Source organism: Xiphophorus couchianus, chromosome 7, assembly GCF_001444195.1.
Source record: "Xiphophorus couchianus chromosome 7, X_couchianus-1.0, whole genome shotgun sequence".
Taxonomy (NCBI): domain Eukaryota; kingdom Metazoa; phylum Chordata; class Actinopteri; order Cyprinodontiformes; family Poeciliidae; genus Xiphophorus; species Xiphophorus couchianus.
Window position 1 is genome coordinate 23,002,041 of NC_040234.1, and position 25,470 is coordinate 23,027,510.

Genomic DNA, 25,470 nt, shown 5'->3' on the forward strand with positions numbered 1-25,470 from the left:
ATGTACATCTGTAAATAAATATTTATATCTCGTAGAGCACTTCTGGATAGATGCAAACTACATCTTGTTGCTTGTACTTGTGACAGTGCAATGACAATAAAGTTGAATTCTATTCTATTCTATTTTATTTCTCTGTATTATGGGATGATTATCAGCAACTCCAAATATAAAATAACATTTTATTATTTTAATAAAATTTAAATGAAAATATTGTCCTTCAACCTTGAAGAATAAAACAAATATTCTTCAAGGTTGAAGGACAATCTAAATATTCTGACTGATAGGGAGTTGGAGCAAGTTCCCATAAGCCAAAATGTAATAATAATAATAAAAAAAATTTCATTGATAAAGCACTCCACATGTACTGTACATCTCAAAGTGCCACAAGATCACAAGACATTAACCATTGTAAAAACAATAAATATTTAAACTATTAATATCTTAACAAGAATGTTTTCTAATGTTTCTTAAAAAGTGAAGTTTTTATATTGCGTCCTTAGTTGATTTATTAGGTTATATAATAAAATGTCAAAGTAATTGTTAGCTTCAGGAAGTGATTCTTTGGAACACTTTCAGTTTTATTGCTGAGTTAGAATAATTGACCACCATAGGGCTTTAGTCAATAGATTTTAAACTGTTTATTGTTTATGGGGCATTTTTAATAAAACTTCCACAGAGACACAGGCAGCTTACAAACTAGCAACCCTTTCTGGGTACAATCTAAGTCTCATTTGCTGCACTGTTTCAAGGGTGGAGAAAACGAGAAGAGGAAACAGTCTTCACCCACTTCAAAATAAAAGAGTGAATATAAACTTCTAACTACTAGAATTCTTAATAGTTGACAACAAAAAGTTAAACACAGATGTTGAACTATATTCAACTGAAAGTTTAAAAAACAAGCTAAGTGTGCAAAATGTTTTCAAAGTTAGCAAGAAAGATAACGCACCAAACCAAAAATTTGCTCTGGTATTAGCACAGAAGCAGAGGTATTTCCACCACTGCATTCTTCTATAAACAAATTTCAAAGCCTAATTGTTTTCCACCGAAAATTGGACCTATATGTTTTATAAATACTTATTCTTTATTATGCATAGACTGGCTGCCTACAGCCTGTAAGTATATCTTTCATTAATGAAGAAAGGCAACATTGGTTGGAATAAACATTTTTACTAAGTTACAGTTATAGAAAAAAAAACACAAATTAACAATTATCACCATGCACAATTTTAGTATACAAGACAATACAGTTACTTTTCAATATGAAAATGCCACTCTACATGTCAGTATCTCACAGAGATCATTGATTAATACATCAGTATTAAGGCCAGAGAACACACTATATAAAAGAAGTAAGGTTGTCTTTGATGGCCAGGTTTTAAAAATCATATGCAAGCTATATACATTATACAGCGTCTCCTCCGTTCCAACCACAGAAGCTAATCTGTCTGTACGGACCTTGTGGATATTAATAGACATCTTGCTTCTCTGTGATAATTTTAGTTTTAATCCATAAAGCTGACTGATCACTTTCTTCCTTTTAGATTGTACTTTGTAGCATTAATTAAAGCACAAGGCCAGGGAAAAAAAAACACTTTTTTTTTCTTATTTGAGCATGAGAAGACATTAAAGACATTAGGCTTAACTACAACTATGTTTTAACAAAAAAATAATAGCAAAAAACCCTGCCCACTGCCCACAGTTGCACAATGTAAAATATGAACATGTTAGCATACTATTTGACACTTAGGGTACTTCCTTTGGACATTGAGTAGACCACTTTTATAAAAGAGCTTTGAAGCCGAGTCACAACAGAAAACTCCATAGTGTCAAATGTTGATGTTGAGCTGTACTTAGCAAAAAATAATATCAGAAAAGAAAGTATGAAGAAAAAGGAAAATAAAATGAAGCTAATCAAACAAACTGACCACATCTGGTGGTTGAACTATACATTTTTATTGTTTTTAGGACTGTTTAGGTCTGGAAAAACCTGGTTGGACTCCCAACTGGAAACAAAAATCAGATTTGCTATGAGATGTAGATTATGTGGAATAAGATTTTGTGATCCTAAAAAGCCACACTATTTCTTGAAAAAGTGAAGCTGCTGTTTCAGTTTTGTCTATTTTTGAGGCCTGTATTTTGAAGTAAGGAAAGAAATAGTTCTGAAGCTGTTTGGCCATGTATTAGGGTTAAGAACCACTGACATAACATCAAGCTGGCTAAAAACAATTTATTTTATGAGAAAAACAATTTATTTTATAAAATAAAATTTTCTATCGTTTGTGTGACAGCAACTTCAAATGTAAAATAGAGTCTTAGGGTCACTTGGACAATTAAAAAGAATGAGAAGGAAAGATTCTATGACTTACATACTCATTTTGAGATTTAAACTCAAAAATGATGAAAAAAATGCTATGTGTGCTCAATATTTTCTAAATATTGAGCACACTTAGAGTGAATTCACACCAGATAAGTCAACCCACACTTGATAAGTCAAGTGTGGAAAACTCACAAGTGAGTTTTCACAAGTGAGTTTTCCACACTTGACTTTGCAGAAAAACTCACTGCTACACTAACAAAGAATTATTATGGTGCTAATTGACTTACAAGCTGAAGGTTAATAAAGCTCATTAGCAGTTGTGGTATTCGGAAATTAAACTCATATATTGCATAAAACAAGATACTGGTTATTAATATAGCGGTAAATGAATATTTAGAGTTGGATTAAGTAGATATTACCAGATGCATAGTGTGATCAATTGTCAGTTGTTCAAATCTTTCAAAAGCATTAATGTAGGTAAAAAAAACAACTTGATTTCAATGGACAAAGCAAGTCTAAAGGTGGATGTTACAGTTTTTAAGTCCTAATGTGACTGGCTTCATATACTACTGACAATAATAACAACAGCTCAACTACCGTAACAGAACAGTAGCTGTGTTTCCATTAGAATTGTGCAATTTGACATTTGGAAAATAAATTTGCATAATGTAAAAATGGCAATTTCGAAAAAACAAGTTTTGATGCTATAATGAGGTGGGTTTCTAGATGTGTCAAAATTGGTTTATTTCTCAAAACTTCAATGGGAAGACTTTTTTCTCCTCACACGGGTCAAATAATCAACAACCAGATGTTGGCACTGACCATGCACAAACCATGAAGAAGACAACATGAAGGATGGCGCTGCATATTTTTTAATGACTTATCACGTAAACAAATTTATTCATGTGTGATTGCTATGAGATTTCATTTAATGGAAACACTGCAATTGTGAAATTGTGTTTTTTCTACAATAGTATCAAAAACTAACACAACCCTCTATCAGAGTGTTGTGGAAGGCGTCTAAAGCTCAAAATTCTGCGCCCATTTGTAATGGAAAAGCAGCTACTGTTGGGTTTGTTCTAACATGTAACTCAAAAGAGCCAACTAGATAGTTGATTTCAGGTCAATGCTCCAATTCACGATTCACCACAACATTGAAAATATGTCTCTAAATGGAAAGAAAAGAAGTTTCCAAAAAAATCTGAGAAAATAACCTGGAATGGGATTTTTTCTGTTCAATGCAAAAACAATAAAAGAATAAAAATGACTTCAAAGTCGTCAAACAGGAAAGAGAAAGTGGAAATGGTGGAAAACATTTAAAACATTACAGACTGTAACACAATAGAACAGGTGCATAAGGGCTCGGCCATCAGTCAGTCAAACGGCCGAATTGTGACAGCAGCAATAATGGGCCAGGAAAATCAATAACCCATTGACTGGTCTGCAGGAGTCTAATCAATGAGCGCAGAGTTTTATGAATCCAGCCTGATCACGTCGGCTGTTCAGAGCTTTATGATTCCTCTGGTGTCCCACAACACTTGCTTAGATGCCAGTCGCTGACAAGTCCTTGTGCTTCTGTTTGACTGTTTGAGGTTTTTTGGGAGGGCTAGAAAGTTCAAAATCCAGACAAAAACAAAAAAAAGGCTGTAAGCTTAGAACTGTACATAACCCCAACATTTGGCAAAGGCACAATAATTAAATTTTCAAAGTCCAACCGTCCATCCTTCCAGGCTGACGTTGCCCGGACCAAACGAATCAAACCTCGGTTCCAGTTCAGATGACGACAGGCAGGAAAACGGGAGCTTCCTCAGCAGAGCGCTAATGTTCCCGTGTTAACTCTTCAGCTAAGCGAGTCCAACAAATGGAGGTAAAATGTGAGGCTGGCTGTGATTTTAGACAGCCACACCTTGCACACCGCTTACACTCAAAACCCTGTCATTACCCCATACATTAATAGCTCCTAAATCATGATACGGATGGAGTTGTACGTTTATTATACTCCAGGTCGTAAACACTATGACCGAAAATTGAAATCTATTGAAGCTTTTGTGAATCAGCCAACCTTTTTTTCATCAAAGATGCTCCCTGCCCTGATGAAAATTTAATCAGCCATTTCTGTTGAGGGCCTGCTTCTTACATTCCGAGCTTCCTGTCTTTTGTTGGCGATACTCTTCAGAAAAGAAACAATTCCCCTGTCGCAACATGAATCCTTCTGTACTCTATCTAAAGGGGAGAAGAAAGAAAGAAAAACGCTGGGGTGAAGCTCTAGTGAAGGCACTGTTATCTGGCGGTCCATTGTGCGCAGTGGCAGGTACTCATCGTAGAACGCCGGCCATCTCAATGCAGAGATGGAACAGTACACGAGAGATCGGCTCGATGTAGCTACACCACACGTCTGCTCTTCTTTTTTTTTCCCCCACTGGACTTAGAATGCAGAGTGTGATAGACATTAATTATTTAGAGGAGCATGAGATGGAGAGCAAAATGCCAAGACCTATCAGAGTGTTGTGGAAGGGCTCTAAAGCTCACGAGCCTGTGACTCTAACAGATTTAATAATATTTCAGTTGTCAGAGATAAGTGGGTTTCAGGCACAGCTGATCAATTATACAGCATTCGTATATTTGACAAAGCCTGGGAAAGCTATCCATAGCTGCAATGGATATGACTTCAGCACCTTGCAATAGTATCCAAACCCCTTGACGTTTTTTATTTCTTATTTTAAAAAAAAAGTTACATAAATACAATGTATTTTGTTCGCATTTTCTGAAATAGGCCAACACAAAGTAGCACATAACTGGGGAGTGGAACAAATATAAGACTTTTTAAGACCAGTATGAATGCAATTTAAGACTTGCATCATGACAATGTACAGAAGAAAATTACATATTTTATGTTAAATGTAGTAGAGCCGAGCTTGTTTGCCCAATGTCACGTAACATTGAATGGGTTCCAACACAAGTGAGAAGGAGGCAAAGATGAATGTCATCCAGCCCAACTGACCATCAATTGCCAACAATAGAAAAAAAGCATCTAGTTAGCTAGCAAGGGTTTATTAACAGTTTGCCAGCAATATCCTCGACTGCCACGAGCAATATTAATATCAGATATCGACCCAAATTATCATATCAGTGCATCGCTAGTAAGTTTTTGAAAGCAGTTCCTTCCATTTTATGTGCTCCACTTGTTTAGTCTGTCAAATAAGATATTAATAAAAATATACTGATGTTGATTTTCTGAAAAAGGTAGAAATTAGAAAAAAGTTCAAAGGGTGTGAATAGTTTTCCAAGGCATTACCATCAGTTTGGTGAACCACATGCTCTGAATGAATGCTCTTAGGGTAACCTGACATGGTCAATTAGGGGCGCAGCCAATGATTAATATGTAAACTACATTGTGATGAGAAATGTATTATTTTTTTGCAAACATGTTTGTTTAACGTTGAAGCAGCCACTGTTACCTACTTTGGTATGGACCATTTCATCAAAGTGGATTTTAAGGGAATTCCATCTCTAAAATTATGAACCAAGGTCAATTCGGGGCACAGAAGCAACTTCTAAAATTAAATCTCGAGGACAGTGGCACTTTTTTGTCAAAGGAAGAAGTTGCAAGCAAGAAAAAAAAAAATCATGCAAGTGATTCGTCACTTGTCTTTTTGGAAGGCTATTTAAACAAAGTTCAGTATGGTCTGGTTCGTTTCGCCCTTCTGAAACCTGGATCTTTATCCATCTTAGGGGGTTTAAGCTGAATGAAGGGATGACAGAAGACAGGCGGAGGCGTGACATCACCAGACGGAGCATAAGAATGCACCAATAAGGACGAAGGAGCAAGACAACCGTCTGAGACCGCTGGCTCCAGAACCCCGAGCTCCCATGCCTGCAACAGAAACCCAGCAGAGTTGGTGAGAGGTTTGAGCAAGTAAGACTCAAAATCTTTTAAGACTAATTAAATCTTGAGGGAAATTTAAGACCAGAAAAAACTAGATATATAAGGAGTATTTATAATAATGGGTTACATAAGTGCTGATTATCCTACTATAAGAAAATAATAGCATAAAAAAACTTTTGAAATTTCTGGAGTTCACGAGCCTGGTATGTTTTGGCAACAGAAATGAACAAACATTGGCAAGTCAACTGGCGATAAACATGAACTTACATAGGTGGACAAATGGGATTTTCAATGGAACTTACATGATGAAGCGCCCCTGTGTCCCCATGTGTCGATCCCATCACCCATGATCGAGTAAGAAGCAAAAAAGCTAGCTAGAAAGCAATGGTTTATTAGCAGCTAGTTTGCAGTAGCCTCAAATACCCTGAGTCACAGAAAGCAATCAAGATGTCTGTGCGCCACTGTTTACTGGAAGCTAACGGTCGAAAATGTTCACTGATATGCTAAAATCACAGTGCCAACTAGAGGCCTGGCATGACAACTGCAGCTGACTCAAAGTGTCTTGGCGGCGACGTCTAAACGTTGAACTTTTTCCCAATCAACATCTGAAGGTGCAGGAAGTTTTCAGGCAGTGGTCTCGTGGAAACATTCTAGGATTTTTATTTTAGTTACACAAATTTAAGACTTTTTAAAGTTGCATGGTCACTCTGGAGAAGAACCAGAAATAATCCCACCTAGACGCAAAAAATAAAATAACCTTCTTGATCAAACAAGTCGTCATAAATCAAAAGGCAAAAGTGATTTTTCTTCTTCTCCATATCTAGACTAGACGCAGCTTTCAACAGGAGAGGCTATTAAAGCATCCAGAGGAAGATAAAGTTTGTACCACATCAAAGAGGAGCCCGGCAATCCGAAGCTGCCTCACAATGTAGCTGTGCAGCGAGATGGGAGCACAGCCCTGCTTTATATGCTGCAGCCCTGTGCAGCCAGTCAACAAGGAATAATAACCCAATGGCAGAGATGGATGACACAGTGAACGCGTTTGGAAAAAAGGTTGCTTTTCTTACGCTGAAAATAAGTCTATTACACGTGGTTGGAAACAGATCCAATGAAGCAAAATTACTTTTCCTGTCTGGAAGGATAAATCCACAACTGAACTTCAGCACCGGTCAAAAAACAGAAACGGGACGGGATGCAAAGTTATCTCACTTAATTTGTGGATGTGTATGGGTTCACTGCCCACGCCTTCGCCGCCTTCGCTCAGAACCTTGATCTGGATGAGATAGTTGTCGCCGGCCGAGAGGCTGAGCTCAGCCGAGGTTCTGTTGGTGAAGGTGGTGTGGATGTCGTTGTATCGGTGTCTCTTCAGTATCACCTGGACAACCAGGCGTTTACAAAATTAAACTACTGCGACTGATAAAAAGGATAAATCAGGGTGCGGTTTGGAACAAACCGGAACCTACCAAATATCCGGTCACCTTTGACTCGATCTCCGTGGCAACTACGGGGTCCCAGTGCAGCGTTAGTGAGGAGCCAATCATGCTCCATTGTATGTTGAGTGGAGCCCTGTCTGGTGCTGGAAAAGAAAATCAGACGTAAAGATATAAGTGAATAATCAGCAGGTTGTAATTTAAACCAGAAGTTTACATACATCAATAAGGTGTATGCCTTTTACACCTTATTTTCAGACTCCAGTTTTACAGTCAGAATTACCAACATTTCTGTGCCAAATAATGAGAGTCTGTCAGAGATTTACTTGTTGATGTCTTCAAAATCAGTAGTTTACATAAATTTCTTTAGCATTTTGACCCAAGTTTGGCAGAAACTTGGGTCAAAAACTTTTGGTTTCTTTAAACAAGCTTCTCACAGTAGTTTCCTCACTTTCAGACGCTTTTTCAGATCTACCTCGATTTCTCCATCAGAATGACGGCAAAATATGGACTTTGTTGTCCATAGGTCACTTTATAGCCACTGGCTGCATGGCTAGTGTAACTGTCCATCTGGAAGACCCATTTATACCTGAGCTTTAACTTCCTGGCTTTAGATGTTGCTCAATATTTCCACATAATATTCTTTATTCATGATGCCACTTATTTTATGAAGAGCAGCAAAACAGCCCCACACCATGATGCTGTCACCCTCGTACATCACAGTTGGGATGGGACAAGCATCCATCTTTTTGATCATTTTGGCCAAACAGTTTTTATTTCTGTTACAAGATAAGAATGAAGGTGTTTGTCCTTGTGTGCATTTGCAAACTGCAATCTTGTTTTTTTCCTGTTTCTTTAGGAGTAATGGCTTCTTCCCCACTGAGCGAGCGACCTTTCAACCCAAGTCAGTAAAGGAAACGTTTCACTGTAGAGGAAATGCATCTACCTGCATCTTGTGAAGAATCTTCACAAGATATTCAGATTTTGTTAAATTTTAGATGATTTTTATTGACATAAAAATGAACCAAATGGCTCACAGGCAAATGAGAAATCCCACAACCGCTGCATTTTTTTATTATTTTTTTTTACATTATGTGAAGAAGGAAATTGTGCTCAATTTCTTCTTCAGAGAATTTGAGTCTCTGAAGAAGACACAAATCTTCACAAGGATTTTGTGATCTTGTAGATGCTCCTACAAGCGTTTAGTGTGATCAGGGATTTCAAATAGTTTGGTTCATTTGACACAGTGTAGTGTGAAAGAGAACCCAGCAGCTGAAAATGGAACAAATGTTGTAATTTTGGTCCAAATTGAACTGAGTCTACTGGACTATCAGGTGTGAAAACGCCTTAGAGCTTTCAGGAAGCTCTTCTATCAGATTTTTTTTTAAAGAAGTTGTTGAAAACGCAGCAGTGCAGCCCCTCCTGCATGACTCACGTGGTTTCCTGGTGGTGTTGTTAATGGGCGGCGACTGCGGCCCGGGCCCGGCCGTGTTGAAGGCAGCCACAGAGAGGTAGTACACCGTGTTGGCTTTCAGCCCCGTGATGTTAACCTGTGTGTAGTTCCCTGTTATCCGCACTTTGCCAACAGTGTCAGGCTTGGTGTCGTCTTCCCAGTACATCACCTCAAAAGGGAGGAAAGAAGAGGAAAAAAAAAGATGTGGCATAATTTCACTGGTGCTTTTGATTACACTATTAAAATTTAAAGGAATATATCATCACATGTGAAATACTGTTTGTATTTCAGAAGAAGAGACAAAGCGAGGGGAAATGAATAAAACATTTTTCACAAGTGGAGTGTAAATTAGTAATATATATCCTGTAAGATACAGGTGTCAAACTCCAGTCCTCAAGGGCCGCTGTCCTGCAGTTTTTAGATGTGCTACAGGTACAAAAACGCTGGAATGAAATGGCTTAATTACTTCCTCCTTGTGTAGATCAGTTCTCCAGAATCTTGCTAATGACCTAATTATTCTATTCAGGTGGTGCAGCAGAGGCACATCTAAAAGTTGCAGGACACCGGCCCTTGAGGACTGGAGTTTGACACCCCTGCTGTAAGCCATCCGGGTCTTACAGCCAGGGCTTTGGTGGGTCAAAAAAAAATTAATCTGTTTTTTTTTTTTTTTGAATAACCTGGATTGTGAAAACGAACGGGGATGAATACATTTAATGGAACAATTTTAAATAGAAAAAAAGTCACAGTAAACACAACAAAGTTTAACTTCGGGTAGATGATTCAGGAATTATTCAAGCAAACTGGCAGCTTTATGATGTTGCTAGCTAAAATAAAATCTAACTCAATAAATAATTCATTTATAGTGTTCCTCTAGGAATACTCACTTTTATATATATATGTACAGTATACATACATATATATAATTCCCTTCTCACCCACCGCGGGTGGTTCTTATCCTCTGAGCTCGGGTCCTCTACCAGAGGCCTGGGAGCTTGAGGGTTCTGCGCAGTATCTTGGCTGTGCCAAGGACTGCACATTTCTGGACTGAGATGTCTGATGTTGTTCCTGGGATCTGTTTTAGCCATTGGTCCAGTTTGGGGGTGACTGCCCCGAGGGCCCCGATGACCACAGGCACCACTGTGGTCTTCACCTTCCAGGCCCTCTCCAGTTCCTCCCTGAGGCCCTGGTATTTTTCTAGTTTCTCGTGCTCCTTTTTCCTGATGTTGTAGTCGCTTGGTATTGCTACATCTACCACAACGGCTTTCCTCTGTTGTTTATCCACTACGACAATGTCTGGTTGGTTCGCCATTACCATTTTGTCTGTCTGGATCTGGAAGTCCCACAGGATCTTAGCTCTGGCGTTCTCCGTCACCTTTGGGGGTGTTTCCCACTTTGATCTTGGGGTTTCCAGTCCATATTCTGCACAGATGTTTCTGTACACTATGCCTGCAACTTGGTTATGTCGTTCCATGTACGCTTTCCCTGCCAGTATCTTGCACCCTGCTGTTATGTGCTGGACTGTCTCAGGGGCCTCCTTGCACAACCTACACCTTGGGTCTTGTCTGGTATGGTAGATCTGGGCCTCTATTGCTCTGGTGTTTAGGGCCTGTTCCTGGGCGGCCAGGATGAGGGCCTCTGTGCTGTCCTTGAGTCCAGCTTTATCCAGCCATTGGTAGGATTTACTGATATCAGCCACTTGGGTTGATATCAGACTGAGCACATTGTCTGTTGAGGCTTTGTCCCTGATGTATTTATGGATCTTAGTTGTTTCGTCCTGGACTGTGGTTCTCACACTCACTAGTCCTCTGCCTCCTTCCTTGCGGCTCGTGTACAGTCTCAGGGTGCTGGATTTGGGATGGAATCCTCCATGCATTGTTAGTAGTTTTCTAGTCTTAATATCAGTGGCTTTTATCTCCTCCTTTGGCCAGCTAATTATTCCAGCAGGGTATCTGATTACTGGCAGGGCATAGCTTTTTATTGCGCGGATTTTGTTCTTGCCATTGAGCTGGCTTCTCAGGACTTGCCTTATTCGTTGGAGGTATTTAGCTGTGGCTCCTTTCCTTGTGACCTCATCGAGGTTGCCATTTGCTTGTGGTATACCTAGGTACTTGTAACTGTCCTCTATGTCTGCTATTGTTCCTTCTGGGAGTGAGACCCCTTCTGTGCGGATGACCTTCCCCCTCTTTGTGATCAGCCGACCACATTTCTCTAGTCCGAATGACATCCCAATGTCCGTGCTGTAGATCCTGGTGGTGTGGATCAGTGAGTCGATGTCTCGCTCACTCTTGGCATACAGCTTGATGTCATCCATGTAGAGAAGGTGACTGATGTTGGCCCCATTTTTGAGTCGGTATCCGTAGCCAGTCTTGTTGATAATTTGGCTGAGGGGGTTCAGGCCTATGCAGAACAGTAGCGGGGACAGAGCATCTCCTTGGTATATGCCACATTTGATGGACACTTGTGCAAGTGGTTTGCAGTTGGCTTCAAGGGTGGTTTTCCACAGCTTCATCGAGTTTGCAATGAAGGCTCTCAGAGTCCTGTTGATGTTATACATCTCTAAGCATTCAATGATCCAAGTATGCGGCATTGAGTCATAGGCTTTCTTGTAATCAATCCAAGCCATGCACAGGTTGGTGTGTCGGGTTTTGCAGTCTCGGGCAACTGTGCGGTCTACGAGGAGTTGGTGTTTGGCTCCTCTGCTATTTACACTGATACCTTTCTGTGCCGTGCTCATGTGTTTATCCATGTGTTTGCTTATCTTGGCCGCTATGATGCCTGACATGAGCTTCCATGTTGTGGAGAGGCAGGTTATTGGTCGGTAGTTGGGTGGGACTGGACCCTTTGATGGATCCTTCTGGATTAGGATTGTCCGCCCTTCAGTTAACCATTCAGGGTGAGTCCCACTTTGTAGCAGCTGGTTCATTTGGTCTGCCAGTCGCTCATGGAGGGCAGTGAGTTTCTTTAGCCAGTAGGCATGGATCATGTCAGGCCCTGGTGCTGTCCAGTTTTTCATACCTGAGACTCTTTCTTGGACGTCTGTCACAGTGATGGTTACCAAGGCTTGCTCAGGGAGGTTATTATGGTCCTCTCGTAGAGAGATCAACCACTATGCATTGCTGTTGTGGGACGCTTCCCTTTCCCATATGCCTTTCCAGTATTGTTCAGTCTCCAGCCTTGGTGGGTCTACTCTGTTGTTGTTACCCTGCCATTGAGAGTACACCTTAGCTGGTTGAGTGGAGAAGAGCCGGTTAATCCTTCTGGATTCATTCTCCCTTGTGTATCTATGTGTATATATATATATATATATATATATATATATATATATATATTTTTACTATTTAGAGTCTTCCCAGTTTGTAATTAGTTAAAACCAACAAATGAAAAGTAGCAGAGTACCATTTACAGTAACATTATCCCCCTGAGAGGACTTGATTTGGATTTTAATTGGAGCTGCAATCCAACATGTGGTTCAGCATAAGCACTCCACCTATGTTGTAAATAGGTCTGTCACTTTATGGTGGGAGGTCTGCTGGTCAGAAAGGACAATGAGGCCAGTGCTATGGCAACAAGGCTCCTTTATGCTACGAGCCGGAGGTGACAAATATTCAGAGAGAGCCATGGGGGAATAAAAACAGTCAGGGTTGCTTTGCATTTGTGAAAAAAAACAGGGTTTGTATTTCTTTTTGCAGGACTTTTGTTGGCAGTGTGCCAAATTTCTGAAGTCAAAAACAAAATGTTCATGTAGATTCACATAAAGAAGAACTACACACAGTGTCCTGCAGAAGTACTCACCCCACCCTGTATTTTTCTGTATTTTGTGACATAACTGCAAATTTAAATGTATTTAATTAAAATTTTATGTAATAGAGCAACTCAAAGCAGTGTTTAACTATGAGGTAAAAGGATGTGAGTTGTTATGGCCCAAGGCCTTTCTTCTGGTTCTCTAATTGGTGCTGCTTGGAAATGGAGGCAGCTGGCCAATGTCTCCAGAATGACATCAGATCCAGCTTAAGACGCACCATTCTTTCTCCCTAATTTCACCCATTTTTTCTGTCTCTTTGCCAATCTCTCCTCTTTCTCCCACTCCTCTCCAGCCAGTTATGATTTTTGTTAAATAAATCTAATTTTAACTTATCCCATGCGTTGCTTCCCTTTAATTTGTTATGGTTCCAGAGCCAGACCATAACAGAGTTTTCTAGAGTTTTGTAGAAATAAACTCTGTAAAATGTGATGTCCAGTTTTAATTATCGAAGCACCTTTGTGCTGTAATGAAAGCCGCAAATTAGTGTAACTAGAGTGGCACTAATATGCAACTTTGGGCTGGTATGGACCTGACTGTTCCTCATGATGCTGTTTGTTCTCTAATTTTCTCTAAGGCTACATTCACCTGGCAGGCAAATATGACCCAAATCAAAATTTTTACCCATATTTGACTTTTTCATTCCAGCCTGAAGGGCTGAGTTCTGATCTTTTCATTCCCCCAAAAATCCAAATTGTGCCACTTCCAGATGAAGTCTGTCAGTGAAGTGCATCATATCCCACCACTCTTAGCTCCGACTGCGCACCCAAACAGACAAAACAGACAAAAGTTTTAGTCAAAGCTCCAAAAATAGCCATTGCTTTTATTTATGCTTTTAGTTAGCGTGCTACTTTCTTCTTTTGCATATGCAGGTTACTCTGACTGTTGATAAAAAGTCTGTCTGGCTGCATTTAATGAATTGTATAAACTACAACGCAACAAAAAAAAGTTACATTTGAGATCCTCACAGATGAGCAACTGGACTCTGTTTACTGTATTTCAGTGTTTATGCATCAACAATCTGGAACAAGCTTCCTGTTCAGTGTAAAGGCATGTTTACATTTAACTTAGAGGAAAATGAATAAAGCAGAAATGAAAACCTTTCAGGTTTATATACTCTGTAAAAGAGAACAAATATTATTCCATCCATATCTTAAATATTAACTACTTTGCACAGGTGGATTGCATCATATCCATAATATATGCGTAATACGACAAACATTAAACTGAAGACAGAAGAAGAGAAAAAGATCAAAAAAGGATGATTTAAAGTGGCAGTATTTGGTCTTTTCCAAAGAATTTTGTTTACATCAAATTTGTTTACTTTAAAGAAGTTTTACTTCCCAATTTAACACCTTGAAATTGGGCCTCTGGCTCTTTAGGAAAACTCCGCCCTCAGGAATGATCACAACATGCCTCCTCCTTTAACCCTTTAACAATGTTTTTACTAGCGTTTCACTGAGAAGTAACGTCTATAATGAGCTCAGCAAATGTGGGGTTCCACCAGGTGTTTGCTAATTGCTGCTGGCTAGTTTGGAAGAGTCAAATGGAAAACCATTTGACTCTTCCAAACTAGCCAGCAGCAATGAAGATAAAAGGATTTCTCAAACATGCATGAGAGAATCAAAGCAACACTACAAATATGTTTTTGTTTAGGTAATAACATTATAACATGATGTAAAGCTAAAAAAGTCAATTTTACTTGATACTGCCTCTTTAAATCTAACAAACAAGCTTCAGAGAAATGTTCCATTATCATAGTATGCAAGAAATATCTCTCCATGATTCATACCTCATATCCAAGAATTCTTTCTGGGAGGGAAGGGAGAGTTTCCCAGATCACTTCAATCTCTGCCGCTGACAAACTCCGGGCCCTCACCCTCTTAGGAGCCACACTGGGGACTGCAGGAACAGAGCAGAAACGGCAGTGAGGATCCCAGAGCCTCATCCAACACCATCAAACACACTAATAGCAAAAAGAAGGGAAGGCGTTGAAAAGGCCTGTAGTTCTCACCGAGAAGCTATTTCCTGAGCTTTCTTTTTAATGGGATCTGTGACTGACATAAGGGAAGACTATCTGCCCAGCAAATTCAATTAACGGGATACCTCCCTGACAGCGCCGTGTGGTAAGTGTCTGCAAGGATTTCCTGTAATCTACCAGCAAGATAACTAATATCAAGTTGACATTCAGCGCTTTCAGAGAGAGGGAGGGTGGGAGGAGGGAAATAACAGCAGACGGAAAAAAAAAATCATCACTATTCAAGGTCGCCATCGTAAGGAGAAAGAGATTACGGCTTGTTTTCCGGCATACCGTCTTCTGCCGAGTACACCGTGGCTATGGAGCTGAACGGCCCTTCCCCTCGGTTGTTGTAGGCCGCCACCTTGATGTCGAACAGCGAGAAGGGCGGGATGGTGTCGTTGCGAAGCACATAGCGAGACACGGCGGGCGCAGAGACCACCGCCCGCGTCCACGTGACCGCACCAGCTGACCTGAAGGCCACAACGTAGCCAAAGCCGTCGCCATTCTGCAGTTCTTCAGGCAGAGGCTGGGAGTGAAACACAAAACTATAGTGATATTAAAACACATACAGGCAAAAGAAACAGACTAGGCCTCGTCTCTGGGGCTTTTAGGGGAACAGATATATCCCCACTTCCTCCGTCCATCTCCTCGGTAACCTTTTTTACCTTATCTTTTCCTCCTGTGTGATTTGGTAATTGTAGCTAAAGTGCAAAGCCCTTCAGAAGGAAGTGCTCTCTTTTTGGAGAGCTCTCTGTAGCTGAGCCAGATGAGGGGTGTCTCCCCTCTAATGTAGGTCATAAAATTGCTCCACTCAATTCTGCACAATTAAGCAAAACCATTACTTGCCGACAGAGAGAAGCGTAAAAAATGTGACAGATGACTTACCTCCCATGTTATCACTAATTCAGACTTTGTGCCGCCGCCACCTCCAACATCAGGGGGAGCTGTATCAGGAACTAAGAGGTAAAATCCCAAAGGGGGAAGCAATTAGAACGCAGTTTACAAAGCTCCACGGAAAACCTGAAATGCACACGCAGCTCTAGGTTGAGGCAGCCGGAGACAGATACTCCGGCAATCCTTCCACTGAATTCCGAATTACAGACGTTGGCCAAATGTCACGGTGCAAGCCCAGCAAGCCAACATTCATAATATCTTTCCATGACATTTTGACTCAGTTCACTATGTTCCTATTCCCATTTGCCTGTTTGCGCAATGTAGCATGTTTTGGGGTGGTGAGGGGAAATGACCACTCAGTCTGTATGAGCAGCCCTGCTTTAGTAACCTCTGTTAGAATTGGATTACTATCGGTGTTTTTTTCAAGCGGGGTTGAATGAAAAACACGTTTTTTATTGGATTTCCTGTTTCCTGCACTCTGGTTTCCCTCGTCTCTAACTTCGAGGTCACCTTTAGGGGTCTTGCACTGCAATACTTCTTGTTCAAGTTAAGTCTGTGTTGTTCAAGGTCTAAAATACTGAGAATGATGGAACAGATCTGCAAATTTCAGCTTTTTTTGGAGTGAGGTGTAGGGTTACAACCTAGATACACAAGAGTGTGTTGGACTGATTGCAGTTTAGTGCACAGTTTGTAATCTGTGAAACCTTTACACTGTTTATAAAAACAATAAATGGAAAATAATATTTCTAAGATCTAGTTTTGTCAGAAACGAATACGATGCATCATCTCATGAGCTGGATGTGTCACATTGTAATTTGTCAAAGTGACAAATTAGATGTAATTAAACCTAGTTAGTGTCTGCTTAACTGCTGTTAAATGTCAGCAGATAAAGTCATCACCTGCTATAATATTGATACCATCATGTTTTTTTCTACAAACTAACTCTTAAAGGGGATGTATCAATGTTTTCCAAGCTAATGGAGCCATTTTATAGCACAGTGAAATAACTGTTAGTTGTAAAAATCCTAAATATATTTCAAAATGACTTAAAAATATTTTGTAATTGGGCCTGTGGCTCTTTAAGAAACTCCTGCTCTTTCTGATACTCCGCCTTCAGGAAATCATCACAACATGGCTTCTCTATTAACCCTTTAACAACATTTTTACCAGGCATTTTGCACAGCTGAATGGTTGCCACAAACATGCAACAAAGGATCAAGACAACACTCTACGTATGTTTGGACATTATAACATGGTGTAAAGCTAAAACATAACAATTTTACATAATACTGCCCCTTTAGGCAGACTACTCTTTCTGTTTCCTGTTGTTTAATTCAGTAAACAGCAGGATTAAACTGTAACCGGTTATTTACTGATTATTTACCATAAGCAGTAAGGTTAGGGTTTCTAAAGAAAAATGTTTATCTTAATCAGACAATGTTATACTGCTTTGGAGTGTAAAATACAAACTCCACCCTCCAGCTCTGACAGCTGTTTAAACAGACCAATGGACTGACAGCGCTGTGTGCTTCAACAACATGCAGAGCGGATGGAGGAACTAAAGGGTTGTTGTGTGAAGCTCTGACTGACAGGAACATTTTCCCTTTAACTTGGCGTTTCAAGACAACTGATGACTTTCACTTCTCCCTCTACATCTCTTGTGGGTTTATAGTTGTAGCAGGTCATTAATTTTTTATTTGACACACTGTTGTTGGTGCTTCTTTGAAGTTTAAGGTTAATGTTAATGGCTTTCTACAAATGTCATAATAGTTTGTATGTGCGAAAAAATTTCTAAAAGTAAATTTAGCATCTCAAATGTTTTTTTGGAACTGCTGTTAAATATTTTTCTCTTTGTCAAGAAGGTGTCACTGCTCTGTTTAACCAAGCAGGGTGATAATTAGGTGTCATTTATTATTATTTGCACTAACCTCTCAATTCTTCTAGACTTGAAAATGATAAAAAAAAATTCCCATATTTTTACAGATGTCTTAAACCAGAGAAGGAACTCTAACTTTATCATACACATTTAGAAAACATATTTGGTTCTTCTCTAAAGTATAAGTCCCAAATTTTCACACACTTGTCTTCAGAAAAAAACATATACTCACACACGCTGTCTCTGACTAAAATGTGACTAAAATATGCAAACACCCAATCTGAATTGAATCTGGATGGAAGATAGTTTTACATACTAGCATCTTCTGTTCTGGTCTTGGCCGAAGCTGGACTCGGCTCTCCGAGGCCCACAACATTCCGGGCCACCACCCTGAACTCGTACTCCACCCAGGCATTCAGACCGACCACAGTGGCAGTTAGCATGTTGCCATTGACAACCTCCGGGACTTAAAAAAAAGAAAAAAAAACGTAATTTGAAAGAAAAATAAAAAATGCCTGCACAAATATCCTGTTCATGAATGCAACAAGGACAACCAACTGGGATACCTGTGTCTATGGCCTGCCAGCCCACAGTGAACGGTGTGCGAGCCTGAACGATGTAGCCCGTTATGGGGCTGCCGTTGTCTCTTCCAGGCGTCCAGGACAGCTGGGCTGTGCTGTCTGTGATTTCCTCCACTGAGACTTTGTCCGGAGGGCCTGGAGGACCTGGAGACATCAGACATGGGATAAGAAAAGGTGATCACCCATTTCAAGAAGCCTAAAAAAATTGGCGATTTATATATCTATGATAGAAATTTGTTCCAATATTACTGCAAGAAAAGAACACCTTTCAAAAAAGTAATTTGAAAAAGAAAAAAGCACTTGTTAAATTTAAAAAATGAGACTTTGACAAATTCTTCATCAAAAACTAAGTTTTGACAGAATTTATCATGTCATTTATGCTGTTTGCTATTTTTTCAGATTTTCCTTTTGCTTCTTTTTGTCTGTATTTTTGATACTGAGTTTTACAAGTTATTAATACATTATTACATTATTAATATATAATACATTTTACAAATCTATTTGCAAATCATGTTGTACAGCCCTAACCTTGTTAAAAGCATCAGACGCAGATAACTTCTCTTTCAAAAATTAAAATTTGAAAAAAGAAAAATGTATTTCAAATATGCAACTGAAAATGTCTCATGTTTTGACAATAATTTGCTATGTGTATGCAAAATTTGAACCTACATTTATGCATGTTGCTATTTAAAACTATATATATTTTTTCAAACTTGTTTTCTGTATTTATTTTTTTATTTTTATTTTGTTCACAAACATTTTTGAGACTGAGTTTTATGAATTGCAGATTCTGTTCCCCATTTCGGGCACGTCCTCCGAAAAGGGTGGGAATATTATTGCAAGCAAAAAAAACATGTTTCACAAATTTTAATTTGAAGGGACAACATAAGTTAGAAAGCATTTCTACTTATCCTGGTTTTCCAAAAATAACTGGACAAAAAAAATAGAAAAAATAAATTCTAAAAAAATAGCAAACTGCATAAATGTAGATTTGAGTATTTCATATACATTATAAATTATTGTAAAAATATATATTTTTTGACTAGTTTTTTAAGTTAAATAAATTTTTTTAAACATCTCCAATTATTACAATGTTGAACCACATTTCTCACCATACATATTTAGGCTTTTATTTTCACTTTAATTAAGATACAAATCTGGTGTGTGTTGACACTGTGTGTGTTGTGTGTGAACTAATTGTTGTACTGACAAATTGGGTGGGCTGTTTATTCAAAACTGAGGACACTCTGGTGATGGTGTCATTCTTCTCCATGGTGCTCTGCTTTTCAAATGTTCTCCATGACATTTTCTGATGTGCAAATGAGCTAATTATGGTCATTTTCTGTGATAAACACCATCTCCTCAAAGCACCTGGTGCAGCTATAAAGGTTTATTAAGAACAAGCCTTTCAGTGAGATAATCTGGGCTCAGCCTGCTCACTGTGCTCAATGCAGCAAGCAGAAAACAAATGTACTGCAGCACAACTCAACCCAGGGCTGCCCATCCCACTGTCAGTCAATTGTAACATTTCAGCAGTATTTATATGATATTAATTGAAGCTGGCAGAAGTTGGGCTCTGGCAACGTCCATCTTTTTTATATTTTTTGCTTTCCTACACAATTTTTTGCCCCCCATGGAGAGCCTAGGGGATTTTTCTCACCAATCTGTCAGACGTCTTTCCCTTTGGAAGGACTTCTACCTCTAAGTAAACACACAAGGTTATTCTCAAATTGGCGTGTGGAAACAAGCCGCTGGAATCAGCCAGGGTTACCTTTGACAACCAGGATGGCAGAGGTGGACAGGCTCTCCACGTCCGTGTCAACGACGCACACGTACTTCCCTCCGTGGCTCAGCTGGATGTTGCGGATCATCAGATCCCCTGATACAGTCTGGAGGAGGGGAAGAAAACCAGGCTAAGTGGGAAACGCAGTGTTATTTTGTCAGCCGACTTTTGGCACGATGTTTTAGAATTTTAAAAAACTCAAGTTGTCATGCCACAGTTTTTTTTCTTTTTTCCGCCTCTATCCAAACAACAACATGGCAGATGCAGTCTGCACAAATAAAGCTATTGGCTGTCCTTCAGGCGATAACCGACCTGCAAACAGCTACCAGCTCCACACAGGTCACCCTGAACAAACACATTCTAGCTAATTGGCAATCATTATTCTCTGATAACAGAAACTCAAGCATTATATGAATGTAAATCCCAGCGTAAAGAGCAAATATTATACAAGAGCTGCCAGCATATGGTTACCATGTAGGAAAACACACTGACAACAGATGTTTTCTAGTATAACCAAGAACAAGAGAAGGAGATTCACCTAATAGGCTTGTCCTGCTTTCTACAGAAGAAGACTAGGGGCACTAAAAAAAAAAAGAATTCTGACTTTATTCTTGTAAGATCAAAAGTCAGAATTCGGAGCAGGTAGCTCTGCTAACGGGGTTAGGCGTCTTCAGGCTCAGCCAGCAAGTGGAAGGTGTTTTACTCACTGACTGCAGCCTGAACTCAGCAAGTCACTCGATCCTTATGAAGTATGGTAGAATTAGTATCTTCTAAACTTTGCCACATTGTTTCTACCAATAGCAGTTAGTTATATTCCCTTCCTTGGAATTTTTTGGTATATAAATTTATAGTAAGAAAAATATTTTAAGACAGTACCTCTTCATGATTGATATGTATTTGTGTTTATATGTTTAGGCTTTTACTTTGCATTATTTTAATTAGACTGCTTTTTATTGATATAATGTTTTAAAATGTGTTGACTAGGCCAGAGGGTGTCTGCCTCTGGCAGTTGTAACAGAAGGTTCCTGTTTTTATCTGAAAGTTCTTGTTTTTACTCACATGCACACGTTACATTCTACAAGTAGAAAAATCAGTAGCCTTTGGTTGCTGATATCCAGCACTCAACACATAAGATAAGGAACTGACTTGACAGAAAAACTGCCTTTTTGGGAGTAGCTTAGCTTAGAAAATTGAGGAAATTATTTCAAATTTTGCCATTTCCATCAACCTTTTCGGATGCAATACTTAAAATACACAAGAATAAACATTGATGTAAATATATGCAACCCCTAACTTAAATATAACAGTGCTTTTTGCAGATTAGAATAGAATGAATTGTTTGTTTGCTGGTGATAATGTGAGCAATTGAATCTCTAAATGCAATGCGTGTAAACTGAATAGAGCCAGTGTCTGCTGCAATGACAGAAGATGCCATTGTTGATCCAGCGAATGTTATTTGTAGGGTATTTGGACAGATGGCTCCAACTTCTATAAGAAATCAGATATTTCAAGCTCAGGGCACAGAGGTAATATTTCTGATGGCTCCATAACAATGTAACACAGACAGACATATCTAAGATCATCATTTCAAAATAGATATTTTACATTGCTCGGCTAACATTAGGCATTTTAGTGCATGAAAGAATCAAAAGGGAGCCACTGAGGCATTCGGCATGTAATGACATTGTCTAAAACTCGGGCGATGCGCAGTCTCTAGGCATGTTTGTGTCAGCGTGCCATCACGATATTTTTAGATCCATCTTGCGGTGAGTCGCATGCATCATGTGCTCTCGACCTGTTAAAATAATGTTGATGCAGTCTGAAAAGGACCCTTTGGCAGGGATGAGTCCATTTACACTAAAAAAGTCAAAGAGAATGACGTTTGTTTCGAGGCTAAATTAAAAAAAGAAAAGTTAGACATAATCTCATGGGGACAGATTTTATCCGGACAATTTCATTGTGTCCTTGTTGTGACTGCTGATGGTATCCGCCTCTGAAAGTCACCTCCTGTCACAAAGCGTGTCAGCTTGTGGGAAAAAAAGAGGTATGCTGCTTTAGAAGCCAGTCACCTGGGGCCAGGTAAGACTCGCGCAGTCGCAGCAGATTTCATCAAGCCTGGTGGCTTAGTCATTGTACCTCCACTCTGGCATGACAGTGAAAGGGAGGAAGGTGGATCGCTGTTTCTCTGAGGGACTCCAGACAAAGAGAGCAAAGCCAAATGTATGCGAGTGATGGGAGGAAAACTCTACCTCTACTTCCCTTTTTCTCCTTCAGCACTCTTTTTCCATCTCCTTTGCCTATACCCGACAGCTTTTATGCACCGAATCAGACTCCGGTGTCAGCGGCCACCTGGACAAGCCGGGAGCAAGGAAAGACTTGCGAGGCCTCTTGTCTTAGCGAGGAAGGAAGTGATGGGGGCAGGTTTTCTTTTAATTATGGTAATTAATTCATCAGAAGCTTTTAAGCGGTGTCCTGGTAATCTCTCTGGACAGAATCTGGGTGAAACTATATCTCATTAAATACCATTGCACCGCTCAATGTCACCAGTAATTGCTATTTGTGTTAATGAAGACGTGCAGCTTGGCATTCCGCAACACCGGCCGGGTCTTCCCAATATGATATCAACCTTTTGGCACATGACTGGCGCTAATTGATATATTGCGATGCATAAAGCAAAATGAGAGAGAGCGAATGAGTAATTATTTTTATAACGACAAGCGCCGAACAATTAACTCTGCCCTTCTTCATAGGGACAAACATTCAACGAAAAAGTCATTATTTTGAAGGTATAAAGATTTCAAATGAACACTTTACTGGTGTCAGGCTTGCCCTTGGTGAAAACCAAGGCGGCTCATTACTTAATTATTTCTAGGCTCAAGATTCATAAATAGGTATGCAAATTCAATTAGGCAGAGGGAGATGATAAGAAAATGTTCTCCCTGGATGTTCAACAGTTAGAAGTTGAAAGGATGAAAAAGTAGAAAGACTTTATTAATCAGGATCCTTTGTAATTAAAACAGCATTTTGCAGTATTTTTAGAGGTGTTTGGATGTGGAAGCTCACATGTCAGTTTAAGAAGGTAAGAATTATGGATATACACCTCATGGTGACTTCATCTGGTAAATACACCAACAAATAGACTGGTGACTGAAATGGAATGATTTTACATCTTAGGGCCACACAGAGAAACCTAAAACCTGATTTACAGGTCATACTCACAGAGAGACTCTACAGTCTGGAAGATGTTTCTATAGACCAGAGATTCAGTTAGCCATTAGCTAGCTGTGTCAGTAGCTGTGTTTCCATTGCAAATGTGCTCAAAATTTTTCAATATCAGCTAACGTAAAAAAAAAAAAAACAACACATTTCCACAAGTGCAGTGATTCCATTAAATAAGAATTGAATTGAAATTAAAATCTCACATGAAGTTTGTTCACACGATAAGACATTAAAAAACATGCTGCAGTTTCACCTTTTAACTACCTCCTGCACTGCTACTGTTGTGCTTACGGATAAAATCAAAGCTCTTTAGATTGCTATGACTGCAGAGCTGTGTAATGCCAACTGCTCTCTCTTTTTCTCCACCCAAGACATAGTAAAATAAAATCAAGTTAAGTTTATTTGGATAGTACATTTTAGCAATATCACACCATAAAACACAATATAACAACCAATTATGAAACAAGAATTCAATATTACATTTTGTCAAATTACAATTATCAAGCAAATGCATATTAATTAGGTTGATCGATGTTCCAGTTATTATGAAGCAAAGGCAGCTCTAGATACAGTAGGTGGGTTTTTAGTCTTGATTTACAAGAGCTCAGTGTTTCAGGTGTTTTGCAGTTTTCTGAAAGTTTGTTCCAGATTAGTGCAGCATAAAAACTGAATGCTGCTTAAACAACAAAACAAAACTAATATATTCAACATTCTATCACCTTTGTGGTAAAACCTTTGAGTTGGTATTTACGCTAAAACATTACATTGGGCACATTTTTTTTTTCTTTTTTGTTTTGAAGGAAACTCGTAGAAAATAAATAGTATTTTGTGATAGAGAACCCTCCTATATCTTGACATAAACAAAACATTTGACCTGTTTCTCATTTTATAGGAATAGAGGTAAGTTAGGAGTTCTTTTTAGTGTTTCTTTTTATTATGTAGATTTATTTATAGACCCTATTAAAGAAGAAATTAGAATTGGTAACAATAATTATCAACAGGTGGGAGATTTAGAAAATTTGCAGGTAGTAACAGACAACAAAACTCTCACCAACCTCCATTTATTGAGGCTTTGTCAGATTTTAATGACTGTTACAAAACAAAAACATTCAGTCCTTGATGTGCAGTTCACCACTGACCACTGAGAAGCTTTAGAAAAGAGTTTCTCTTGGCATAACGTTCCCTCCTTGGGTATTATTTGGTGTCTAAGAGGCCCTTACCTACGCAGTGGAGCGTACCGTCACCCAATTAAACCCCAAACAGGCAGAAAAGTAACAAAGTTCAACAGCCTTGGGAAGGACTTACCCCACCCACTCTTTCGAAGTGGTCACCGTCTCTCTGGAAGTCGATGAGCTGGCCGTTGAACGCCCACGAGAAGGAGACGTCCAGAGCTGGATCAGAAGCGATCTGGCAGGGCAGCACGATGCTCTCGCCAACAATAATCTCCATGTTAGTGGGCCTCATGGTGATTCTGGTGGGCTCTGGCCAGACAAACAAATGACAGAACATGCATGTTAATACACCACCACCATCTTACTGCAATTCACAACAAAACCAATTAGCCGCCGTAAAACTGTCAGTGGACACTCGCCTAAACAAGCGTCGTGATTTCTTGCCACTGTTGGAGTTTGTATTTACCGTTTCTAGCAACAGACATGCAGAAAGCAAAGTGAGTTCCCAGCTGTGGCAGATTGGAGACCTGAGTACTTTGAGGAAAGGTCACAGTAATTAAATCCTGTGACGTTAAATAGTTCAGCTGTCAGTGGAGGAAAAGAATGAGAAGCTAATGAGAATAAATTTGATGGTTACAAACGGGATGGTTAGGCCAGCAGGGCTACATAAATATGTTATGCCACTGCTCTTAGATAATGACCTTTAACTACACCAATGATGGTGTTTGTTGCTACTTAACTCATATTTCATAGAATGTGTAATATCAGTTGTGTTTATTAGGCAATAAACACCACTTACAAACATTATACAGTATATATGCAATATAACTCAGGAAAAAGAGAGAAGAAAATCAAGATATTTTCCGGCCATTGCCTGCCAACAAATGGACCTTTATTTTACAAGAATTGCAAGAAATCCAATCATTTGCCTATAAGCTGTTCCCCAATAATAACTTTACACAAAGCAATAATTGGGCCTGCATGGAGTGTGATGGATGGTTTCTCTTTATAAGCCTTTCCAAGAATGGAAATGTACATAA

General features: G+C 39.3%; 1 protein-coding gene across 1 annotated transcript in view; it reads right to left on the reverse strand.

The window, feature by feature from the left end:
• Positions 1-1,147: 1,147 nt before the first annotated feature.
• cntn3b (contactin 3b) overlaps positions 1,148-25,470 on the reverse strand; it is a 92,824-nt gene continuing 68,501 nt past the window's right edge. The window contains exons 13-23 of the mRNA XM_028023452.1: positions 24,564-24,739; positions 20,028-20,145; positions 18,242-18,400; positions 17,992-18,141; positions 15,791-15,861; positions 15,197-15,431; positions 14,678-14,787; positions 9,069-9,255; positions 7,667-7,779; positions 7,413-7,578; positions 1,148-6,191 (exon numbers count right to left, since the gene is read on the reverse strand). Of these exons, the coding sequence (XP_027879253.1) occupies positions 6,100-6,191; positions 7,413-7,578; positions 7,667-7,779; positions 9,069-9,255; positions 14,678-14,787; positions 15,197-15,431; positions 15,791-15,861; positions 17,992-18,141; positions 18,242-18,400; positions 20,028-20,145; positions 24,564-24,739 (1,577 nt within the window). The 3' untranslated portion in view covers positions 1,148-6,099. The remainder of the gene's footprint in view (positions 6,192-7,412; positions 7,579-7,666; positions 7,780-9,068; positions 9,256-14,677; positions 14,788-15,196; positions 15,432-15,790; positions 15,862-17,991; positions 18,142-18,241; positions 18,401-20,027; positions 20,146-24,563; positions 24,740-25,470) is intronic.